Here is a 21180-nt window from a genome sequence, read left to right as displayed (position 1 = left end):
GTTGCAAGCACTGAACTTAACCTGAGATGCTGTTACCTATGGACTGTTCTTTCTACAAAGCCACCCAGTTGCCCTCCCTCTCAAGGCCAATATGTTCCGCCTCTCTCCTCTCCCACCACCCTGCTAGCGGATGAGCTGCATATATTTGCCCTTCCCAACTCTTCTTCTCAGCAGAATCTAATGCGATTCTCAAGAAACCTCGAGAGTCAGATGTACTGTGGCCTTTTAAAATGCCACTAGACTAGTGGGCCTCAAACAACCCACCCCAAATTCACAGAAGTCTCTTAGAGGGAATACCAGAGAGCCTTCTACATTTTATGTTGATCAATCAATTATAAGTTTGCCCAGAGCTAGTGCTTTTGTCCACTCCAGGTGCCTCTAACCTTTGTGCAACAAACAGTTATCTGTACACTGCCTAGGGCCTCGTCTGCCGTCCTTGGAAAACTGATCCCTGACTTGGATAGATCGCCACCCTCTTCCTCTGCAAAGACAGATGCAAAGTTACTATTTTTAAAACTTGTCTTTTTGCTTTGCTCACAGATGTAAGCACCAGTGATGTAGAGTGGCTGCTTTGTAGCCAGGTGCCTCCTCTTTAACCAATTTCCCCCCAAGCTAGTGTTAGAAGAAAGCTGCCAAGCAAAAGCCCTGGTTTTCATGCAGCGTTCTCCCTCCCTGGGGGCAAGATGGAAATCTAAAGGCCAAAAGGGAAGTGGGTTCCTTACTCGTTGTGATCTTGGTGATGAAGATGGCCCCTTTTCAGGTGCCTATATTAAATAAGCCTTGTTAATCTTTCTACAAAGATTCAAAATGAACAGCCACTACCCAGCAAAAAAGAATTCCACTCGTGCAGCTATAGTTTTGCTGCTTGTCGCCCTTGCATTTCTGCACAGCAGATTAAAAATCAAGCTGAAATGTGCAGAACTGCTACAGGACCATGCTATGAAGGGCAGGAGTACACAGTGAGGATTGTGGCACTTCTAGTTTTCACAGATCACAAAACCTGTACCAACAGGTAGCAGCATGTAGTGCAAACCTATCTGCATTATCTGTGCAGGTTACTGCCTATTAACATCCAATACAGCTGTAAGACTCTTATTCGGGTTTGTATTTGGTTGTCAAAGTTAAGCAGACATGGAAATCTATTTACCATACACATTCCCTTCAGGGCCACATAAGAGACACTGAAACACCCCATCCCCAATGCATCACTGAGGTGTGAAGGCATTCTCAACCAACCTGCATTTTCCTTGCAGATGCCAGAAGCGCTACTGCTCTCATTACTTTGGTATAGACACTGAGCTCTGTTCTCTTGGGAAGCAGCTGAGGTCTGAGTCATCCCTTCTTCCAGAGCTTGTTTTATCCAGCGCTGCAAACACAAAACCTTGCTCAATGTACAGACTCCATTCCAGTGTTTTCTACAGACTTTCAACAGACGACCTGCAGTGATTTCCACCTATATTAGTCAAGAAACTCAGAAATGGGGACTATGCTTTGGGGGTGGGGTGCACCAATGCACAGTTTGAGTGAAAATAAGTTATTTGCATAAAAACCTATTTTGCACGAGGTGCTCTATTTGCATGCTTCAGGTGAAACCAATATTTCAATTGGCACAAGACATACATTTTTAGGATAAGCTATAATGTGGTAGCTGAAAGAAGGTACAGGCTAGTAATGGGACCAGGAGTTTACTTGTGGGGCAACCTAGCTAGGATCCACAAGGAAGAGAAAGGAAACCACTTCAGGTCAGGAATACTTTACCCTATCTACCTAAATATTGAAACACAATAGTCCACTTTCAAATGCATCCCATTTCTATGAGAAAAATCAGGTTGCTTACCTGTAACTAATGATCTCTGTGGGGGTCCATGGTCACCTACAACTGGGTCTTCTTCGCCTGTGCAGAAAGCCATGGAAGAATGTTTGGCTCCATTTAGGCGCATGCTTGCCCTTTAAGTCATAGGAATATCGGAGCCTCAAAGGGTGCCTATGGTACCAGCAGTAGAGTGCTTCCCTCTTTGGTTCCTGAAATGGCCGCTGTGAAGAGACTTTCACCATCCAGAGGAGAGGAGACAACCAACATCACAGCAGCACAGGTAAGTGAATAAAATAAAGCAAGAAGCAGCTAACAGAGGGGACGACGGGTAGGTGTTGTGAGTGACTATGGACCCCCACAGAGTTCATTAGTTACTGGTAAGCAACCTGTTTATCTCTGTAGTTCCATGGTCATTCACAACCGAGTGAGTGGCTAGCTCCTGTGTAGAGAGAAAGTGGGTGCTAGTGGTTATAGTACTCTAAGCAGAAAGTACTGTAACCCGACCAAAACTGGCCTCTGAAGCAAAACGCAAGTCCACGACATAATGACAAAGGGCAGGTCCGAGGACCAGGTAGCAGCCCTGCAGATGTCCTTCATACTAATGCCTGACATGTGGGCAGCTGAGGTGGCCATGGACCTAGTGGAATGTGCCCTGATCTTGGAGGGAGGCTGAATGCCTGGCGCGGTTCAAAAAATAAGGCAGACACCTTCTGACGCCCAGGGCATGCATAGAACGTTCAAGGGGTGTACAAGGGCCACAGAAAAATGTAGGCAATACAATGTCCTGGTTAATATGAACATCCGATACAATCTTTGGACGGAAGTTAGGATCCGGATGAAGGATTATTTATATATTTGTTTGTTTGTTTATTTAATTTTATTTGATTTGTATACCGCCCTTCCAAAATGGCTCAGGACAAATGTCCGGACAAATGACTTTGTCCGGACAGAACTTGGTATAAGGGGAGTCAACCCTCAAGGCAGTGAGTTCACTGATCTGCCGTGCTGAAGTGATGGCAACAAGGAAGGCAGTTTTCAGACAGAGCAATCTCATGGAGGCAGACAACAATGGTTCAAAAGGAGCCTCTGTAAGTGTGGACAGCACAAGTGAGAGGCTCCAAGGCTCAAGAGGTGCCCCCATAGGCGGGTACAGGTTATTAGCCCCTTTGAGAAAACGTTTGGATCCCTCTTGTAATGATCTGTAAAAGTTGCAGCCAGGTGCACCTTGATGGAGGTGCTGGAAAGTTCTAGTCTCTTGAGGTGAGCAAAGTAGAGGATTATCTGTCTTATTGAGGCTTGAAGAGGGTCAAAGACTTTTGACAAAGCATAGGATGTGAGATGCTTCCATTTGCATTTGTAGGACCTTCTTGTAGAGACCTTTCTTTTGTTCAACAGGATGCTGTCTAGAAGTTCAGTCTCCATGCCGTCAGTGGTAAGGATCTCAGAGTGTTGTGGAAGACCTGACCTCTTTCTCTCATGAGAAAATTGAGGTGGAAGACAAAGGTATGATCCCTTGCACAGCTGCAGAAGAGCTGGGAACCACGGTTGCCTGGGCCACCAGGGGCACACCAGAATGCATTGAGTGTGCTCTTGGAGAATCTTTCCTATTATCCTCGACAACAACGGGAAAGGAGGGAAAAGGTAATAAAGCCCGCCCTGTCAACACAGTTGGAAGATGTCTCCCATTGAACCCATGCCAAGTCCTGCCCTAGAGCAGAATAGAGGGCATGTAGCATTATCCACTGTGGCGAATAAGTCCACAGATTGGGTAGCCCACAAAGCAAAGAGATCTGACATAACATTGTAATTAGGATGGCCATGGGTGTGATCTCATAACATAGGCACCAATCCAAGAATTGTAGGGCAAGGTTGTTCAAAGACCTGGAGACAGTACCTCTTTGGTGGTACAAGTAGGTAGCAGCTGTAGTACTGTCAATATACACTTGAACCATTTGGTCCACCAAGAACGGGTAAAAATGCCTTAAAGGCAAGGGAAACAGCCAGAAGCTCCAAGAAGTTAATGCGGAGTTCCTTTTGCTGGGAATTCCACAAACTTTCAAGTTCAGAGACCCACAGTGAGCGCCCCAGCCCTGCATGGACACATCTGAAGTAACTTGACACTGTGGAGTCCAACAACTGAAAAGGAGTCCCTTGCGTTAGGGATGCAGGCCGAGGCCGCCACCACTGTATATCACGGAAGATATTATCTGGCACCATTAACCACTTGTTTTGGCTGTCTAGAGTTTGCTGGAATACAGACAGCAGCCAGAGCTGCAGTCTCCTCATCCTGAGGCGTGCATTTCCCACTGTTGTACAGGAAGCCATTAGGCCCAACAACCACTGGATGGAATGGACTCATCTTGGAGCAGACTGGAAAGCGGCCACCATGGAGGAGATAGCCTGGATGCATTCTGCAGGTAAGCATGCATGTTTCTCACCTGCATCCAGCACCGCCCCAATGTACTGTAGAGTCCTTTGAGGAGTCAATCGATTTTTTCAGGTTGCCAGTGAGATCTAGATCAGCCAGAAGAGAGAGTAAGTTGCAAGTTGAACTGGAGAGTAGACTTGTCCCTTGCTGTAAAAAGCCAGTCATCTAAGTAGAGGAAGACTGATATGCCTTGAACATGCAAATATGTGATGACAGCCGCCATACACTTTGTGAAGAATCTAGGGGCAGTACAGAGTCCAAAGGGGAACACTTTATAATGGTAAGCTTGAGTGCCCAAACAGAAGTATAAGAACCGGTGGTGCCACGGACGAATGGATATGTGGAAATAAGCGACTTTGAGGGCGACGCAAACCACTCCTCCTCCCACAAGAGAGACAAGATTGACAGAATTGATCATATGAAACTTTGCATTTCGGACAAACTTGTTCAACTCTCTTAAGTCCAGGATGGGGCGAAGGCCACCATCATGTTTGGGGACCTGGAAGTATCTCGAATAGAACCCAGCAGGCATGGATGAAGGTGGCACTGGTTCTATGGCATCTTTTTGGAGAAGCGAAGATACTTCTTCAAGGGTAGGAGTTGAGAGGGTGTCTTTTTTGCCCACGTGGGCAGGGATGGAGTAAAATTCAATGGCATAGCCGTCGCACACTATGCATAACTCAGGTGTCTGATGTAATGTAACACGAGGAAAGGAAATGGGGGCGAGGTGGATATCAGCTGAAGGGAGAGGTAAAGACACTTCCAAGTCAGAGATCTCAAAAGGGCTGCTCAGGATGACCTTGGGCCTTCTATTTTTGCTGGCCCTTTGGCACTGGTGGAAAGAGCACCCGGAATATTGCCGAGATCCCCCTTGGTAAGAACCTCTACCATGTGAGGGGAGAGGTTGGTACCGTTGCCTAAACGCAGGTCAATACCTTTGGTGGTTCAAGGACTATTGCTAGGAGTGGGCAAAAGTGTTGGCTGTAAACAGATTTTTTTAGGCGCTCCATGGTCTCATCTGTGTCCTTAGTGAATAAGCCTTCCCAATCAAAGGGAAGGTTTTTCATCTTCTCTTTCATACTGGGCTCCAGAGGCATAGAACAAAGCCAGGCATGGCGCCATAATGCTATGGAACCCGCCAACACCTTTGACTCAGTTTCCGTGAGGTGCTTGGCGATGCTCAGGTGTTGTCGAGCTAAGTCCGCCAACTTCGAGAGGGTAGACAAAAACCTGCCCTTAAAGGGCTCAGGCAGGGTGGCTGCCGCCTCCTCCATATTATCCCACAGGGGCTGTTGATACTGGGCCATACCAGCTATGTAACTAGTCACTTTGAGAGATAAGCAGCCTGACAAATAGAACCTCTGGGCTATGGAGTCCAGCTTCCTTCCTTGCTTGTCCACTGGGGATGAGTGCTTTTGGGAAGATCTGGAATGAAGCGCACAATCAACCACCAGGGAGCTCAGAGCAGGATGTTTAAAAAGGAAAGGGCAAGAAGCCTCTTGAACACAATACAAGTTCTCAAGATTTTTGCATGACTGAGTAGCCGTCACAGGAGCTGACCAAGCAGTTTTAGCAGCAGCCACCGATGATGTCAACATCAGGAGCACTGTAGGGTATGCAACAGAGGAACTGGAGAGGTAACTATACACCGGGTCTGTTACTGTATCCTCCGGTGGAGGAATCTCAAGACCCAAGGTTCGAGTCATTTCTTTTATCTGAACGAGAGGATTTGGTCTCTTCTGAAAGGGAGTCCTGTTGCCTACATTATCATCCAGTGAAGTGCCCAGGGGGACTTTTGAGACATCAGATTCTGGGTCTGAGACACAGGATGATTCCCCATCAGAATCAGATCCTGGGGAAGAGGATCAGCAGGATTCAGGAGCAATGGCGTAGCTGGAGATCCCGGAACCAAAGGCGGATACACAGGTGTTGGCAGCCTAGGCAGTGTAGGAGGCATTGGCCGGGAAGGCACATGAGGGGTATCCGGAGGTAGTGTGACAGGCAAAACTGGAGTTGGTGGTGGTGCTCTAGGCAGTAGTGTGGCAGGCCCTGAAGGAACAACTGGCATCTTAAACAGGTAAGAAAGAACAATAGGTTCTCGAAGGCGCATCATCTTCCACAACCTATACTCCTCAAAATCATAAGGGAGCACCGGAGAACCCAAAAGAGGATGAGCATGAGAATGCTCTCTGCGCCTGAGATGAGGTGAGTCAAATGTGCCTGGAGAGCTACCATAATCCAAAGGACCATACTGAGCCCGCAAAGCTGAAAAGTGGTAGTGATCCCGAAAGGGTAGCACTGAAGTACATTGTGGGGTCAAATTGGAGAGGCCGCCAGTAGGAGTTCTAGGGACCAGCAAAGGAGAGTTGGATTTCTCCTCATCAAGGCCTTGTGAGAGCATAAAACCTTTCAAGGTAGAACCAGAAAGGGAAGAACTAGCTGAGCCCAGGAGTTTCTCCAGTTCCTGGTTCAGCAAATTCTGAAGAACCAGAGACTCCAAAGAAGGCACAACCGAGACCCGGCGCTGAGGAGACTGCACCCAAGTTCCAGTGTATTAAATTACAATCTGAGACATCGGCGCTGAGCGAACTGGTGACAAAAACAAAAACTGAGTGGGAGTCGGCACCAGCTCCTGAGGCGCCGCCTGTGTCCCCGATGACGCCAGTGTTGAGCACTTCAGAGTCAAGGATGTAGTCGATGTTGACACTGAGCACCCCAGCATCGAAGGTCGGTGGTGCCCTGCCACTGTGCCTCAGTGCCAGGAGAGGTGTCAGAAAAGACATTCTCTAAATCTCTTACAGGATCCAAGGGACAGGAGCAGATTCTTCCCGAGGCAATGTGAGAGGTGGACGAGAAGGAACTGAAGAGGGAGGTGCAACTGCTGGTACCATAGGCATCCTTTGAGGCTCTGATATCCCTACACCTTAAAGAACCAGCATGCACCTAAATGGAGCTAAAGATTCTTCTATGGCTTTTTGCGCAGGTGACCCAGTTGTGAGTGACCATGGACCCCGACAAGATCTAGACATTTTTCTTTGTAAGAGAGATGATTTTATAACATCAGATTTCATAGACTTTCAACCAAGTCAGTATGTTGAGCGAGCACTCTAAAGCCATGCCCAGATTTCATTAAGAACCAGTAACACCACCACAAGAGACTGTGTTATTAAATGCTCTAGAATTGAAATCTGGAAAGCGGGACTGAATTATTCAAAACCAGTGGGCTAGTTGATCAGGGGTGAGGAGGGAATCTAATACAGGAACAGATTAGCAAAGAGTGGACTCATTAAAACTGTTTTTGCTAAGGCAGAGCCTGGTAAGTCAGAGAACTGCTTACCAGTCTAAAAGGAAAGAGAAATTGCAGAGCTCAGTTCTGGCAGGAGTGCAACATAGCATACACATTTAGCAAAACTATGGAGTGAAAAGCTAGATATGGTGAGAGGTAGTGAATTCATGGTGCTGAATGAGCACCATACAAGTGTGCAATCTGATATGACACAATTTGATGCTTTGATGTCTCCATTTTCTTTTTAAAAGCAAGTTCCTAGTCCTCATGGTTGTTCAAGAAATTTTAAACATATGTTAGCCTGTTAAAGACTCAGATCAAAGGTGGCTTTGGTAAGGAATTTCACTGGTCAGGAGCCACTATTCCTTCACCATAACCTTCTGTTTATCTGCTTCTGCCTGTTCTCCCTTTTCCTCTGTATTGTTCTTGCTTCTTGCTAAAATACAAGCAAGATTCCAAAATATTAGTTATAAAGATGTCACCATATATCATGAGGTATGCCTTCATTACTTACATAAACAGTCCAAACCAGAACAGAGTTTCAATCTCTTCATCTGCAAGAGGAGTTAGGTTGCCTCGAGTTTTCTTTTTACTGCCAAGTAACTCAGGAGGCCTGGGAAACTCCACAGCAAATAGGGCATTCCTGAGCCTATAGACAATCCTTTGTAGCCCAGAGGTCTTTGGACACCTAGCTGCCAAATCTGTGTGTGAAACTCCTTGTAAGGTATGAAACCAAACTGTTTTAGGCAGTCTCAATAGAGAAGTAGGGATTCATCAAAGTGTGGGTATGGGTTGGTTTTTGTGTGCACTTGTGATTAAAAAATATTTAGAAATTTACTTCTGGAGTTAGATAAAAAGATCACAACTTGTGCAGAATTGCAAATCTTCTCCAATCTCATACCGAACCATGCACAGCCCTGCCTGAAATACCTATACATGGCTTTCTCTGCCTCAAGGCAGGAGTGGGGAGTCAGGGGAGAAAAGGTGAGGGAGAATAGATACGGAATTCCTTTTCCTTTCTGTCCCCTTAACCAGGACACTTCATAGATATGAATTCAAAGTTATTCAACTGGATATTGTCTAGCTATATCTTCGCAATTTTTAAATTGTAAAATATAAGTTTTGACAGAATACCTGGTCTAGATCCTTAAGTACCAGGGATGTGGCTGCATCAGTTTACCACTCAGGTGGCTTTGCAATAGCTTTAAAAAAGCATTTCAAAGGAAACTCTGTAAAAGATTACATTTCGACCCCAAGCAGACACACCAGTTCAGATTTGTAGCAATGCATGCAGTCCATAGTTTAGAAGTTTTGAGAGACACAAGTTTTAGGAGGAATAAAAATATGTCAAACAACTAACATCTGAGAATTCCTATTAGAAGGAACACTGTTCCAAAGCTGCATACCTGTTCCTTCTGGGGGAGTGTAACCCCATCCAGCATAGGAAGATCTAACTCATCCCTCAAATTCTGATTCCCCACAACGAGCACCTCTGTCGTGCTTGGATTCAGCTTCAGTTTCTTATCCCTCACCCAGCCCATTACTGCCCATAGGCAGGCAGCGAATACCATTGCCTGATGATGATGGATGATGATAAGGAGAAATAGATTTGGGTGTCATCAGCATACTGATAACACCCTGCACCAAATCTGATGACCTCACCCAGCGGTTGCATGTAGATGTTAAAAAGAATGGAGCCCTGTGGGAATTCCATATAATAGCTCCTGTTTGAAAGAGCAACTGGCACCAAGCTCCACCATCTGGAATCTGCCTGAGAGACAGGAGCGGAACCACAGCAAAGCAGTGCCTCCGATCCCCAACTCCCACAGGCGATCCAGAAGGATACCATGGTTAATGGTACTGAACACCTCCGAGAGATCCAAAAGAACCAACGGAGTCACACTCCCTCTGTCGATTCCCAGGTGAAGGTCATCCATCAGGCCGACCAATGCAGACTCAGCCCCACAGCCTGCTCTAAAGCCAGTTTGAAATGGGTCTAGAGAATTGGTTTCCTCCCAAACTGCCTAGCGCTGGTTAGCCACCACTCGGTCAGTCACCTTGTCCAACCATGGGAGATTGGAAACCAGCCTATAACTATCCATATATAGTTAACTTAGAACTTGGATCCCTCACATTCTACTTCCAAAGTCATGCATCTTACACTATTTGTTATTCTGAACATATAATGTACTGATAACACTTTTTAGAGATCAAAATTTTTTTGTGGACCAAGGGCATAGTGTGACTCAAGCAACTGGTCCTGACAAAACCATACTACCAAGGGAAGGATCATAGTTGAGAGTAGACATACCTTTTTACATGAGCTGTAATTCCCATCCAACTGAAGTGGTCGTCTCCTCCTTTCTGGGGTGAAGGGGGAGCCAAAACGGATGTAGTGTTTGGGTGTGGTACAGATGAGGGGAGAGTGGACAAGGCCTGGCAACATATTGAGGGTGGTAGCCAGCACAGTTGGGTCAGTGGTGATACGTAAAGGACATTCGATGGGGCACTCCTGTTTCTCTGCCTTGTCATTCAGCCATTCTGTAACTAAATACTGAACAAAAAGTACAGATGTGTCTTAGTGTACAAGGATCTGATAAGGATACAAGGGTTTTAAGGCATCACTGGGGGAGAAGTGAGAGTGCTCTTAATTATTTTTGGTTCGTAAACCACCTTGAGATTCTATGCCTTGGAGGCATAAAAATGTAATAAGTCACGTGAACATCATAAGCTAACTGATACCTAGTCAGACCACGGGTCCATGTAGTTTATCATCTATGCTGACTGGCCTCATTTCAATCCATACTTGCATGAAGAACTAGACTTGCAGAAAATCCCAATTTCTGTTGCACCTGGACACATCTGGTGGAAAAAACAGGCTAATTGGGGAATTTGAACCTTGTTTCAATTTCTTTGCCCTAATGATGAGATTTATATCTTCGCAATAAATCCAGTCTACCTAATTGAGCAGGATATCAAATACAATTACACTTATTCCAGAAGCTTAGCCCTGATGTTTTAACAGTCTCTGAATCTCCAAAAATACTAAATGTCAAAAGGTACAGTTTTATGTAAGTTTATTTTAGATGGCTTCAAACCTGTTTTGGACACTCTACCTTAAATCACTGGCCTTGCCATCTGTTGACCTTCAAATTAGGCTTATTCAACAACAACAACAACAAAAAACCATCACTGATCTCCCAAAACCTTTTGCAATAGGCATTTTAAAGTGTCAAATGCTGAAATAGAATGGATCACACACAATTCTGGTGCATATGATGGAAATACCATGCTATTTAATCCATTTGGAAATATGGCATCGATAGAATTAACTAAGTCTCATCATCATTCTCAAGAATCTCCTTATTTTGGGATACATCCCTGAAATGGCAAAGTTCCCCCAACCCTTCCATGCTCTGGACTGCCAGACTGTCATCTGCAGCAAAGTGTACTTTCTTCTCTTCCCCCACTTCCACAGATGATGAAAAAAAATTCAGAATTTGTTTTATTATTTTAAAAACTGGTTGGAATTTATGGGGGAATGTTGACTGGCTGGTGAAGAAAATATCAAAAAGGAGCATTGGTTACTTACTGTGAAGGCTTCTTCTTGCTGCTGGAATGGAGGACATCTCCTGTGAGTTATCCTTCCCAAGTGCTCCAGAGGCAGGATTATGCTAATAAACTGAAAAGCTTTAAGAACCTGGAAAGGATAGCCCATCCCTGTTTCTAATGTTCAAGTCTGTTACTGGCAGAAAGGACGGCTGAGAGAGAAGGAGTAATACACTTGTGCAAATGAAAATATTGTGTCCTCAGTAGTCTGGGTAAGCTGGCAGGGTGGGTCAAAATGTCCTCTATTCCAGTAGCAAGAAGCAGCCTTCACAATAAGTAACCAATGCTCCTTTCTCCACTGCTGGAGGACATCTCCTGCGGGACTTGCCACAACTTAAGAAACCCGGGTGGGTAGTCCCAGACTACTGAGGAGGAAGTGCCTGCTGCAGTACCCTTCTGCCAAAGGATGTGGTAGCAGATCTGAAAAGGTGTAACTCATAATGCTTTGCGAATGTCGAGGGAGATGCCCATGTTGCTGCCTTACAGATTTCTGAAATGAGAGCGTTGGTGGAAAATGCTGCTGATGTTGCTGCCGCTCTGGTGGAATGTGCAGTAATACTGGATGGCAATCTCACATGATGTGTTCCGTAGGCTAAGGTAAAACATGCTTTGATCCACCTGCCTATGGTGGCTGTTGATCTATGGAGATAGGCAGATACGACACAAAGCGTGAATCCATACATTTCAGATAAGTCATAAAAACAACCCTGCTGGATCAGGGTCAAGGCTCATCTAGTCCAGCATCCTGTTTCACACAGTGGCCCAACAGAGGCCATCAAGAAGCTTACAGATGGGGGATGAGGGCATGCCCCCTCTCCTGCTTTTGCTCCCCTCCAACCAGTATTTAGTGGCATCTTGTCTATGAGGCTGGAGGTGGCCTATTGTCACCAGACTAGTAGCCATTGATAGGCCTGTCCTCCAGGACTTTGCCGAAGCCCATTTTAAAGCCATCCAAGCTGGTGGCCATCACCACATCCTCTGGCAGCAAGTTCCATAAGTTAATTATGCACTGCGTGAAAAGATACTTTCTGTCGGTTCTAAATTTCCCAACCTTCAGTTTCATGGGAAGACCCCTGGTCCTAGTGTTGAGAAAGAGGGAGAAAAAATTCTCTGTCCACTCTCTCTACTCCATGCATAATTTTATACACTTCTATCATGTCTCCCTGTAGCTGCCTCTTTTGCAAACTAAAAAGCCCCAGATGCTGTAGCCTTGCCTCATAAGGAAGGTGGCTCCAGGCCTCTAATCATTTTGGTTGCTGTCTTCTGCACCGTTTTCAGTTCTACAACATCCTTCTTAAGATATGGTGACCAAAGAACTGAACACAGTACTCCAAATGTGGCCGCACCATAGGTTCAAGTACTCCAAATGTGGCCGCACCATAAGGACATTATAACACTAGCATTTTTATTTTCAATCCCCTTCCTAATGATCTCTAGCATGGAATTTGCTTTTTTCACAGTTGCTGCATACTGAGTCGACACTTTGAATGAGCTGTCCACTGTGACCCTAAGATCCCTTTCCTGGTCAGTCACTGACAGCTCAGATCCCATCAGCGTATATGTGAAGTCGGGGTTTTTTTGCCCCAATATGCAGCATTTTATACTTGCTTACATTGAACCATATTTGCCATTTTGTTGACAGTTCCTCCAGTTTAAGTACTGAACATCTAGTTTGTGCCAGGCCTTCTCCAAGCGGTGGACTGGATTCAGGCAAAAAGAGGGCAATCCGATGTCCTGATGGAAGACTGATGAAACTTTGGGAATGGAGGGATCTAGAATTAGACTGAATCCTGAGAGAAATCATATAAATGTTTGCTAACAGAAAGGGCCTATAGTTCTGATATTCTCCTAGCAGACGTGATAGTGATTAAGAAGGCTAATTTAAATGACAACCATCTCGAGGACAAAGTACAGGTCCAAATGGAGGAGTTTGTAATGCTTTTAGCACTGTATGCAGATTCCAAGTTAGAAGTTGATGTATAATAGGTAGAGATAGGAGTGGTCCCTCTGAGGAATTTCTTAAGATGAGGATAGTTGGATAGGTTCTTTTTGTCTTACATGGATGGCACACTAGTTATAGCCGCTGCTTGCCTTTTTACGGTATTGGCTTTCAGTTCCTTGTCTAGCTCCTCCTGAAGAAAGGCTAAGAGCTCTCTGATCCCGTATTTATGTTTTTGAATTTGATGTTGAGTACACTAACACAAGAAGGCTCTCTCCAGGTGTATTGAAAGATTTTATTTGTAGATTGCCATTGTGAAGCAAAGATGGTATTGAGAACACAAGGTGAGTAACCATGGAGACTTAAGAGGCTCCACTCAGTCTCCAGGCAGCTAACTTTAACCAAGCCGGGTCGTGGTGTAGGACAGGGCCTTGTTGCAGCAGGTCTGGGACTACTGGCAGAAACCAGGGTACCTGTATGGTTAAGTGCAGAATCTCTGGGAACCAGACCCTCCTGGGTCAGTACTGAGTGATGAGAATCATGCCTGCTCTGTCCAGGCACACCTTGCATAGGAACCAGCTTATCACCGGTACTTGAAGAAGGCATAAAGCAGAATTGGGGGCATGGGTTCGACAGAGTGTCGACCTTCTTCCCTCCATGATAGCGGAATCTGCTGAAAACTCTCTCCACCTTGGTGTTGCTCAAGAGGCAAACAGATCCACCTGTGGGTAACCAAAATGGTCCAAAATAATGGAGAACACTTGGGGGTTGAGGCTCTACTTTGCTGGGTCGATGTCCTGTCTGCTGAGCCGATAGGCTTGGGAGTTGAGTCCCCTTGACGTGGTGTGCCCACAGGGAGAACAGATTATTCTGACCACTGGAGAAGAGTGGCTTCTTGTTGCAAGGAGTGGGACCTGCCCCCCGCCATCTGTTTACATGGGCTTGTGCGGCTATGTTGTGTTTCCACATGAGTATGTGTTTGTGACCGACTTATTGCTTGAAAGCTAATAAAGCCATGCAAATATAGCCAGCTGACACTCTGCATGCATTCCTGTTCTTACCAGATGCCTTGTGCTGAATGGTGAAGGCAGTATGCTCCCCAACCTGTGAAGCTGGCATCTGTGGTTACAATTAACCTGGGCAGGTCAAGGAATGGCTTGCCTTGCTCTAGCCATCTCCAACCAGAACAGGGACTGGTAGGCTTGCAGTGATAGGCGCACCTTCAGATGCCGTTTGTGTACTATGGCCTTCTGATATGGAAAGACTGAGAGGGTCTTAGGTGAAATTAGACCCACTGTACTACATCTAGGGATGCCACCATAAGGCCCAGTAGGCATGCCAGAGGTAGCATGGCACCCTTTGGCCCAGTGGAATTTTCTGTATAATATCTAAAATGTCTTGTGTGAGCTCGGGTGGGGTGGGGGGAGAACCTGTCCGTGTGAGTGTCTATTATGACTCCCAGGTGCTAGATCCTCTTGGTGGGGATGAGAGGATTCTTGGTCATGTTGACTAGGAAGCTGTGCTGTGTCAGTGTCCGTATTGTCATGTCTTTGTCCCTGTAAAATCTTTGGCCTTTATCAGGAGATCATCCAGGAATGCAAGGACCCTGACCTTAGATGGGCTAACAGAGGCACCAGACTCTTGGCACTGATGACAGGCTCCATGGCAGGGCCTTGTATTAATAATGCATTCCTCCATAGTAAAAGCGAAGGAAGTGACGGCTCGTAAGTTGGATGGGAATGTGTAGGTATGCCTCCATAAAGTCTATCAGGGTTAGGTAGTCTCTACGCTCTGCCACAGAGCGTATGGCCTCCATCTTAAAACTTCCTTTGCCTGATGAACTTGTTCAGAAATTTTAGATCCAGTACGGCTAAGAGATCTGTCTTTTTTCGGCACAATGAATAAAGTAGAATAGACCCCTCCACCCCACTGAGCCCGAGGCACCTCCTCTATCCCCCATTTACAGAAGGTGATGAATCGCCTGTAGCACCCCAAAATGTTTACGTGATGGGCAAGAACAGGGGCATCCTCAGGAATCTGTCTGGGCATGCTTAATGGCTTCGGGTGGTACAGAATAAAATTTGGTAGCTGTTGGACTAGCCTTTTTGTTTGAAGTCAAGGCTGACCATTCTTGTTTCAAAGAGCTCCGAGAATTGAGCATTATTGTCCCTGGCTTTCAGTTTTGGGAAAACCAGTGCCCCTTTTGGAGGGGGCTAATCCTCTTGGGCTGGAAGTAGCTGTGAGCCCATGGAAGAAATAACTGTATTTTAACAGACTGGTAAACTCCTTTGAAGGAAAGAACCTCTGGGAGGCAGCAAATGAATAATCATTTTGGTAATCACCATTCCCCATCCTCTTTGGAGTCATATTACACATCAGGGTCTCCTGATGGAGAGCCAGGTGTAGGATGCATGTCCACTGGGATGGATGGGGGGGGAGGAGTTAGATTTTGGGTCTAGGCCCCCTGGATCTGCCCCTTTGGGGTCCCCTAGTACATTAGCACAGGGGTCAGAAGAATTGTAGTCAGATAAGTCAGAAGAATGCTTATGCTTGTTTGACCTATGTGACTTGGAATGCCTGGTTTTGCTTATATTTTTTGGAGGCTAAGCTAGAGGAAGAGGATGAAGACTCCCTTTTTCTGTGCTTATGCTTATCCCCTTTTGAGGATCTCTTCTGCTTTAAGGACTGGAGGAGCATATTTTAAAACCATGCCTGCCAGGCAAGTGGAACCTCACTATTTAGGTCTGGCTGAGGAAGGGGATTAACATCAGGTGCTAAAGAGCCTACAGGATTGCTCCCCGTTGGGATCAGGGTGTTGGCTGGGTTAAATCAATTGGACAATTCTCAGATGGCCCAGGTTTCACTGGTTCCGATAATCCTGTGGGGTGATGTCCTCAACCAGTGTAATAGCTGCCTATCTTGCCACTGCCTGCGTAATGCAGGGAGCTGCCTCTGCTGCCTGATGCCTTGTTGACACCTTCGGTGTATGGGGTGGCGGCACATGTTGGATGTGAGCTGCTCTGGCCCCGATTGTCCCTCCCCCACAACTGCTGCATTGCTCTCACTCCTGGGGCTGGCAGTGACTACCGTGGACTTCCATTGGCTGGCCTATTATTATATTATTTACATTTACATTTTATATCCCGCCCTTCCTCCAAGGAGCCCAGAGCAGTGTACTACATACTTAAGTTTCTCCTCACAACAACCCTGTGAAGTAGGTTAGGCTGAGAGAGAAGTGACTGGCCCAGAGTCACCCAGCTAGTTTTATAGCTGAATGGGGATTTGAACTCGGGCCTCCCCAGTCCTAGTCCAGCACTCTAGCCACTATACCACACTGGCTCTCATTGCTAGGCTCTCACTGGCCTAGCAGTTGCCAATCTTGGCTGTGAGGCACCGCCAGCTTTGGGGTTTGTTCCTGGCCCATGCCTGCTCCTCCCCCTTGCATGGGTTCAGGCTTGAAAACGGCAGCCGCTGAGGCAGCTGCTAAGAAGGGTGGGCCTCAAGGAGGAGGGCAAGTAGGCCCCACTGTGTCCTCTCTGGCTGCGGCCTCTGCTGGGCTCAGTCCCCGCAGGATGGAAGGTTTAGAAAGATCAATGGAGGTAGTGGCCAAAATAACTGAAGGACCCTCTCCTGGGTCAGGCCAATTGCAAGAAGGCAGTGTCGACTAGGACCTCCGAGTGTTGAAGGGGAGTGGGAAAATCGGAGTGGTTCTTTCCTTTTGGCAGCAAAACATTCCAAATTGGCAGTCCCTGTCTCTGTATCCTGTAGAGAAGAGTTGAGTGAGAGTCCAGGAATGGAAGGAGTGAATAGAGAAAAGAGAAGGTTTTTTTTAAAATATAGAAGTAATGAGGAGAAAAAACAAGGAAAGAGATTTAAAAGGCACTGAGCACAAAGATAAGAAAATTAAAAGACTAAAGGTAGAGAGGTAAAGGCCTTGGAGAGGAAAGGCAAGAAAATTGTCTCTGGAGCAGGACACAGGACTACAAAAACTGTGTTGGGCTATCCTTCCCAGGCTCTTAAAACTTTTCAGTTCATTAGCATAATCCTGCCTCTGGAGCACGTGGGAAGGGTAACCCATAGGAGATCTCCTCCTCCAGCAGCAGAGATTTTATCTTTTCTTAATCTCAGTTGTACTACTCAAGTCTGTTCATCTGTTAAATAATTCAATAAACTGTTAACAAAAAAACTCCACACAACTCTACCATATTTTGGGAAATGGGCCATCCAAAATGATGTTTTGTACTCAGAGGACAAGCCCTGCCTTTCCCTCACACTCCACGTACCTTTTTCGTTTTGGGATACTTGAGTGCATTCCGGTTTGCCTGGGATCCTGCAACCGCAACCGCAGCTAGGTCAGACCCCATCAATTGCTTCCCTTCACCAGGGCCTTCCATGCTATTGACTTCTGTTGTTGCTACTGTGCTCATGCTGATTCCCTCCTCTGGAGTTGCCTGGGAGAGCTCAGACTGCTGGGAACTGGCTTGCTTTTGCCTTCTCAGGCGCTGTGCCGAACTACTCCGGTACCGGGAAAAACGGCTTTTGGGCCGTGGTCTGGCTGGCCTTGATGGTGCTGTCTTAGAGTTTGGTTTGTCTGCAGCTGTCTCCTGCAATGCAAGCCACAATGTAAGCTATGGAATGGCTAAATAGCTGCTTTCTTCCACTCACTCGTGTACTCTTGGCAGAGTAAAACAGCCTGGTAAGATGCAAGCTTCATTCCAGATGTGTAAGAGGGACCACAATTCTAGGTTCCCAATAGAATACCTACTCCCACCTGGATATAATGCTTCTTTCAGTGTATTGCTTCTCTCTTTTGAATTGCTTACAGGATAGGGGCCAACCAGAATATTTCGAGTCCAAGGAAAGATGTCCAAGTGCAGCAGGACACAACTTTGTCTGTCTGAATAGCTGTGCAGATTTCTGACATTTGCAGCAGCAGTTCAAACCCATAATATGGCCTAATCTCCCTTGCTTCCCCAAAAGCTAGCTGAAAACAAAGAGCACTCCCAGTCTAGCATGGGCCTGTAATAACCGTCCACTGCTGCAGAATCCATCTGGGGGCCCACCACCACACTAGATAGCATTTCCAGACTTAATTGCCATGTTGGGTCAAATTAATGGTCCACCAGCCTTAAATACTGTGTCTTTCAGTGACCATTCTGACACTAACAAAAAAGTTCAAAGACACAGTACAGGCGATAATCTTCCTGATCATGATCTTGGGTTTTTGGCTATGATGGCCAGTAGTCCCTCCAATCTACTGTAGCAATCCCCCTGTATTTCCCAATAAGACGAACTGAAAATCAGAGCTCTAGGACTGCTCTTACCCCAGCCTGTGAGGATCTCCGGGTGTTCACCCCAATGCTGCTGGCAGAGGCAGGGGCACTTGGCACAGAAACATTTGAAGCCAAACTGCCATCTTCAGTTTCATTTGGCTCAGATTTTACTTCTTCCGTTTCTGGAGTCTCAGCAGTAACTACCACCTCTGCTTCTGTGCTGCTCCGGTCTGACGGAAGATCTCTCCTCCTCTTTCTTTTTTCCAGATTTTCAAACACATGCATGATAGCTTCTACCTTCCTATCTTCTCGGGTCTAATTCACACAAACAGATGTCAAGGTCAGCAAATCCAGCACAAAGGAGCAGAAAACAGATTAAGAGTATGTGATGGGCCAACAATGTATGGAAGAGCAGCAGGATAGTAGTGAACATTCTACAGATTTCCATCCCACTTACAGCTAAGCTTGCCAGGCCAGCAACCCCAAGGAATGATGGGATGTTAGCTCCCTCACTCAAAGAGCACCAATACAAAATTAAGGCTGACTGCACACACACTTACTTCTTGGCTTGTCCAACTCAAGTGCCAAAAGTGAATATGCAACAATATGGCCATATGAAAATATTAACAGACATCTAAACAATTAAAATGCATCCATTACACATGCATATTTTGTTATTTAATACACTTATATACACTGCCTATCACAAAAATCTCAAGGTGGTTTACAGAAAAACCTACACATTTTATCTGGTTGACTATTTAAGGACGTCCCTCTCACAGCAGATTTTTGTCTGTCCCACTGCCTGCCTCCCTACCCTATTTTTAGGTCATCCTCATTTCTACCTCCCTCTTCTGGATATTCTATGTTTCTGATTGTATCTTTTGTATTCACTACAACAGGGCTGCTGTTGTTTAAGGCTATATCTTAAAACATCCAGATGCCAAATCACCAAGAACCCAACAAGTCGTGTGTTGAATTTGTATGTTTTATATGCATATGTTTTAGCAAAAGTAAAAATGGAAGAGTAGTAGCCATTAGAATGACAGCTTGAAATACTTTGCTTCAGAAGGGACAGAAACCTGGAAGGATTTTATGCCAACTCTTCATCATCTGTCTCACCCTAATTCTGGCATGCAGTCTCCAACAGAGCCAAGTGATTCAGACTCTGTGAGTTATGCAGTCTTATTTTCTGCATGCTACTATATTGATCAGAACGTAAGAACAGCCCTGCTGGATCAGGCTCAAGGACTATCTAGTCCAGCATCTTGTTTCACACAGTGGCCCATCAGATGCCTTCAAGAAGATCACAGGCAGAGGGCTTGCCCCCTCTCCTGCCATTGCTCCTCTGCAACTGGTATAAGAGGCATCTCAACTGAGGCTATGGGTGACCTATAGCCCTCAGACTAGTAGCCATTGATAGACCTGTCCTTCATAAATATATCTAAACCACTCTTAAAAGCCAAAGGCTGTTGGCTATCACCACATCTTGTGGCAGAAAATTCCATAGGTTCATTATGTGTTGTGTGAAAAAGTACCTCCTTTTCCAGTCCTAAATTTCTTGCCTTTGATGGTTAGCATTATGATGTGAGAACAAGCCTGTTAAGTGAGCCTTGAGCCTTTTCTTGGGCTTCTCGAAGCATTTCTAGTCTGCCTGTTCTTAGTGTTAGGATAAAAGTGAGTTGGTGGCAGTTGAGCTTCCCACTTTTACTTTCCCAAAAGCCACAGCAAAGCCTCAGCAGCTGTGGTGTTAGTGAAACGCTCAACTGGGCCCTGGCTCCTCAACAGTGCTCCAAGCCAGGTTTGTTGAGCCTCTGGCTCTTCCCTTTCACCATCACCATTACCATTACTTCTGTACCTCTCTGCTTCTCAAATATCTACTGTATAGGAACAGGGAAATGCCCACATGATAGCAGTCTGGTAACTTGCTGTGGTTTTCCCTCTCTTTTCTTTTTTGAAACGAATTGCGTTCTGAGAAACCCTGATGATCCTCAGAAAATTAGGGGTTCCTCAGTGAGAAGACGCTTCAACGACAGCATATCCACTACCACTAACCTTCCTGCAAATTCATAGCCACAGGAGTGCACTGGGTGCATTTTAGGCTACAGTCTGTTAAAACCAGGCAATCCTGTGCAGAGACAGCTCAAAGAAAGGTCCTGAAGCAAGGTACACATATGCTGCCACATTTGCTGCCTCAATAGCCCTAGCTCTGCCCCACTGTAGCCTGATGCAGGGGGCGTGAGCCCACTGATACTTGTCCCTTTACCTTCTCTCTCTCAGCACATTTTGACTACCTGCTGGTTGTTTGCTACCACTGTTGCACTATCATGCATCCAGCTTCACCCTCTGGGGTCCCTCACTGACACCATACTGCTGCTCCAGCTGCCATTGCCTTTGAGTGCCCACCCTCCACTGCCTGGCTCACCTACCCATGTCTATTGCTCTTGAGCTGCTGCTGTCTCCTTAGCATGGGAACTAGGCAAACAAGTGCAGCGCTAGTGGGGAACCAAGAGCAGCCATAGAGCAGTGGTTGGGCAAGGCAGTGGCTGCTGGAACAGCAGCACCATGGCAAGGAATCCTGGGGGATGAAGCCAGGTGCATGCTCCTGTTACTACAGCAGCAGCAACTGACTGACTGAGTAGGCCAAGTGTGTCTGGAAGGGGAGGCAAAAGGAAAAGGGGCAACATCAATGTGCTCCTGTGAGGACAGGTGGAGGATGGCGTGGGACAGGGAGAAGAACGGGAAGGAAAGGAAGGTCGGGAAGTTTAGGGCAAACAAGAGGAAGTACTTTTTCACACAGTGCATAATTAATCTATGGAATTATTTGCCATG

The 21180-nt window shown here is 46.1% G+C and overlaps 1 protein-coding gene across 5 annotated transcripts in view; it reads right to left on the bottom strand.

Annotated features, from left to right (window-relative positions):
• The window catches only part of SETD5 (SET domain containing 5), an 81496-nt gene that overhangs the window by 19928 nt on the left and 40388 nt on the right, over positions 1-21180 (bottom strand). For all 5 annotated transcript variants that reach the window (XM_053294316.1, XM_053294315.1, XM_053294319.1 and 2 more), the window contains exons 14-17: positions 18400-18663; positions 17359-17679; positions 9839-10081; positions 1237-1366 (exon numbers count right to left, since the gene is read on the bottom strand). In XM_053294316.1, coding sequence (XP_053150291.1) covers positions 1237-1366; positions 9839-10081; positions 17359-17679; positions 18400-18663 — 958 coding nt within the window. The remainder of the gene's footprint in view (positions 1-1236; positions 1367-9838; positions 10082-17358; positions 17680-18399; positions 18664-21180) is intronic.

This window comes from Hemicordylus capensis, chromosome 2, assembly GCF_027244095.1.
Source record: "Hemicordylus capensis ecotype Gifberg chromosome 2, rHemCap1.1.pri, whole genome shotgun sequence".
Classification (NCBI taxonomy): domain Eukaryota; kingdom Metazoa; phylum Chordata; class Lepidosauria; order Squamata; family Cordylidae; genus Hemicordylus; species Hemicordylus capensis.
Note: the sequence above shows the minus strand (reverse complement) of the source record. Positions and strands in the feature narration are given on the sequence as shown.